The sequence below is a fragment of the Hippopotamus amphibius genome, chromosome 17 (assembly GCF_030028045.1).
Source record: "Hippopotamus amphibius kiboko isolate mHipAmp2 chromosome 17, mHipAmp2.hap2, whole genome shotgun sequence".
NCBI lineage: Eukaryota > Metazoa > Chordata > Mammalia > Artiodactyla > Hippopotamidae > Hippopotamus > Hippopotamus amphibius.
The window spans coordinates 44,191,511-44,195,364 of record NC_080202.1 but is presented as its reverse complement, the minus strand read 5'-3'; the positions used below and the strand labels follow the sequence as shown (position 1 = coordinate 44,195,364).

At 56.1% G+C, this 3,854-nt stretch overlaps 1 protein-coding gene across 1 annotated transcript; it reads right to left on the bottom strand.

Moving 5' to 3' along the window:
- Positions 1–1,864: 1,864 nt before the first annotated feature.
- Positions 1,865–3,854, bottom strand: ARL4D (ADP ribosylation factor like GTPase 4D). Its single transcript, XM_057717274.1, has 2 exons — positions 3,777–3,854; positions 1,865–3,156 (listed from the first exon to the last, which is right to left on the bottom strand). The coding sequence occupies exon 2, from the start codon at positions 3,059–3,061 to the stop codon at positions 2,459–2,461; it is 603 nt and encodes a 200-aa protein (XP_057573257.1). The 5' UTR covers positions 3,062–3,156; positions 3,777–3,854; the 3' UTR covers positions 1,865–2,458.

The following is a 3,854-nucleotide window of genomic DNA, read 5'->3' as shown; positions in this document are numbered from 1 at the left end:
TTATTCCAAAGCTCCGGACACCCACCCAGCCAGAATGTAGCTTTCTAATCAGAATGCCCCAGTGCTCCCCTCTCCCACAACCGCTTCAGAGCAACTGGCTTCTCCATCTCACTGTCACTTGCTGCCAGCAGCCCCTTCCTCCACCCCCCAGGTGGTCAGGGCACGGGGTGTGGCGTAGAGCTGGGACAGTCACAGGTCTCCTATGGACCATGGCCCCCACCTAGGGCTGCAGCAGGGTTGGGGGCGGGAGGAGGAGAGCAGAAGACAGTTCTAATAAGATAGGGAGGATGATTGGCAGAGCCATAGAGCGGGAACCATGGATGCCTCTTTGCTAGGGATGGGGGAGCCCCTCCACATACATAGTTCCCCAAATCCAGGGACCTCAGTCCCCCAGGTGACCAAAAATGGAGAGAACAGGTCCTTGGAGATTTTTGAGACAAAAGAGCAGAATTGGGGTGGAATGGGGAAGAAAGATCTCCGACAAGACCTAGGGTCCTTCCAGCCAGGTCCTCCCCAGCCTGTTCCTGGGCTGCAGAAGAAGACTCTGCCCTGAGGACTGGGAGAGATGAGTCACTGGTGTGTGAAGAAGAGGGCCAGGTAGCATGTGTCCCCAGCAGAACCAGCCCAGCGGGCCCAGCACTGACGCAGACGTGGGCACCCTTCTGGATGCATGCACACCCACCCCCATCCTGCCAACCACCTCGAGGGCTGGGGGAGGGAGGGTGCACAAGTCTTAGCAAATCTCAACTGGCCCAGACTCAGCAAAACGCAGCTTCTGCCAGCTAGCTAGGAAGAATTGAGTTTCTCAGGAAAGCTCCCCCCAGGATGGGGTTGCCAGCACCTCCCCTCCCTCCCCAGGTCCTTTAATCTGATTCTGGAGCAAGGACTCCCAACGAATGAATGAACGTGCTGCTCTGCTGCTCTGGGGATTCCGTGTTTGCACAAAGGATGGGGGTGGGACTGGGGGACTGGAAGGAATTGTGCTTGGTTTTTACTTTCGACTCCCACTCCGATTAGGAGGATCTAATTGTCCTCAGACATAGCCGGCCCTCACGCTGCTGAGGAGGGGGCAGCCCTGGAAGTCTGGGCAGGGGCGCTCAGGCCCTCATGACTTAGCATTTTATTCTTATGATCACTGCTAACATTGGTGGCCTGCGTGGATATCCAGCAGCCCTCACTCCCACCAGGCTCAAACAGCTACTAGACTTCCCCTTTCGTGGGAATAGCTACAATTCCCAGAGCTGGACGACTCATGGCTTAGTCACAGGTGACTGGCTGGCTCAATCCGGCCCAGGCCTCCCCGGCACCAGTCACTGCCATTGCTGCCACTGAGCTGCAGTCAGCAGGATTGAGCACACAGAGGTGGCTTAAGGCCAGGAGGAAATTACTTTCCATTCTCACTACATCCCCCAAGGTGTGTGGGAGTTGGGGGAGGAAATCAGACTAATCACCTGAGTGCTGGGGATGGAGACAGAATGCTCTCTGAAGACTTATCTATATAGACCTAAGAGGCATCCTGGAGGGGACCTAGGAGCAGCTCACACCAGCAAAACCTGAAGTTAAATCTGCAAGGACCAGCTGGTATCAAGGGTAAGTAAGAGCCAGAGGATGAGGGGAAGGAAGGGAAGTGGGAGAAAGAAGGGATCCAGAAAAATCTGGCAGAGATCAGGCAATAGCATGGAGTTATTTCAATTCTCTATAATCCCCACCAGCCCATAAACACACAATCTGATTTTTTTAGAAAACTGTTTGCTTTGCAAATTCAGCTTCAAGATAAGTCCCTCCTCCCCACCCCTGCCTGCCCACATAGAAATCTTGGACTATCCCTGAGGCTAGGTAAGGAGAGGAAAATGCCAGGCCAAAGTTAGAGCTACAGCATCATCAGTCTTTAATAACTTATAGGCAAATGCTAAAAAATAGTTAATAATAATACAGAGGACACACGTGGCTTATAAAAATGGTTGTGAGTCTACAAAGGTGGGGAGGGGTTCTTGGCACTTTCATACAAACACAAAAATATAAACTGTTATGACTGGCACCCCTAGAAAAGCAACCTGGGGAAACCCCTCAGTGGGGGGAAGAGGGGGCGAGAGCTAGTTCTCATTTATTCCAAATGCATCCTCCGAGCAACTTTCCTTCACCCCCAAACACATCTAATCAAAAAGCCAGAGAAGAAAAACAGGAAACAGGGTCGAGGTAGAGCCAGTTTACATTTAAGCCTCCACAGTCCTGCAGCCTGCACTTCTCCAGAAGTGAGGAAGAGGGAGAGATGTGAGAAGACATCCCATCTCCCATCACCCACCCCAGTGCTGCCCCCAAACAGGATCCCTGGTGCTCTCCTTGGTCCTTCATTGAAGTGGGCAGGTCCTTGCACCCTGGGGCTAAGTGAGGGGCCACAGCCTCCACCTGGCTGTCCAAGTGTGCAGACCCCTACTGGTGAGGAGGGGGCAGCCTCGGGTCACCGTCTCTTCTTGCCTGCCCGAGCAGCCTTCTTTCTCTTGAGGATCATCTCATACAGGCGCTCCAGGCCTGGCTGCAGGCCCAGCCCGTCCACAGCACTGCAGCCCTGCACGTGGGTGAGCGTGGCAGCAGCCAGCTCGCGGACTGCCAGCCTCTTCTCCACCTCGGCTGCGCTCAGTGCCCCCGGCTGATCCTGCTTGTTGGCCAGCACCAGCACAGGCACACCCTGGTTGTCCGACGCCCGGCTGATTCGGTGTAGCTCCGCCTTGGCCTCCTCCAGCCGCTCAGCCTCAGTGGCATCCACCACAAACACAAGCCCGTCTGTCCGGCGAGTGTAGGAGCGCCACAGCGGTCGGAGCTTCTCCTGCCCGCCCACGTCCCACACTTGGAAGGTGATGCCACGGGACCCCCCCAGGGGCACCCGGATCTTCTCGGTGTTGAAGCCTTTGGTGGGGACGCTCTGGACAAACTCTTTGAACTTGAGGCGGTAAAGAAGGGAGGTCTTTCCAGCCGAGTCCAGCCCAATGACCACAACGTGCAGGGCCTGGAAGTGGGGCAAGAAGGAGGCTGTGGGCGCCATCTCTGTCAAGTGGTTCCCCATGATGAACTCTGGCTAAGGTGCAGGTCTTGGGGCTCACAGTAGAGGCAGGGAGGAGGCCTTGAAATTGCAGGCTCTGGGGAGCACAGCTGGGTTATCTGAACAGGGAAAGGTCATGGGAGAAAACAGGAGATGTTTAATAATAAACATGAAATTTGCAACTGATTATTTCCTAAATCAGCTGCCCATTTTTTTAAATTCCTTTTTTTTTTTTTTTTTTTTTTTTAAAGCAGCTACAGGTATAACAGAGGCTCTCCCCCCTCCCTGGGGGCCCTGACAGGAGCGATGAGACCTAGAGAAACCTCAGGTCCCGGGACACTGAGGTGGGGGGAGAGGGCTCGATCTGCAGACAGCTTCCTCGCTTATGGCGCGGTAACAGGCACCTCGACCCGTTCCCCAGGTGAAAAGCCTCAGGGCAACGTGCAGCTGGAGTGCAGCGGCCCCAAATTAAGAATCAGGGTGCGGGCGCTGAGACCAAAGAGTGAGGCCCATCCCCACCCGCCTTCCACATCCCCAGGCGGTTGACACACCCCTGTTTACACCGAGACCCCCTCCCCACTGCCCGCGACACCACTGCCCGCCCTCCTCCGATCGCCAACTCCAGCTCCCCCGGGCCAGCACCTGGACGGCTCGGCCCGAACAGCCTCTTTACCTCCCGCTCCAGCTCCCCCAGCCCAGCACCCGGACCGTCTCGGCTCGGCGCGAACAGTCCCTTTACCTCCTGTCAACCGCGCTCTCCCCGCTCCCCTCCGCGCCAGCCCCGCGAAGCTCCACGCTGGCCTCCAGCGCGCGGGCA

What these genes read in the sequence shown, in the direction of transcription:
- ARL4D (XM_057717274.1), bottom strand. Translation starts at nt 3,061, where the DNA reads ATGGGGAACCACTTGACAGAGATGGCGCCCACAGCCTCCTTCTTGCCC.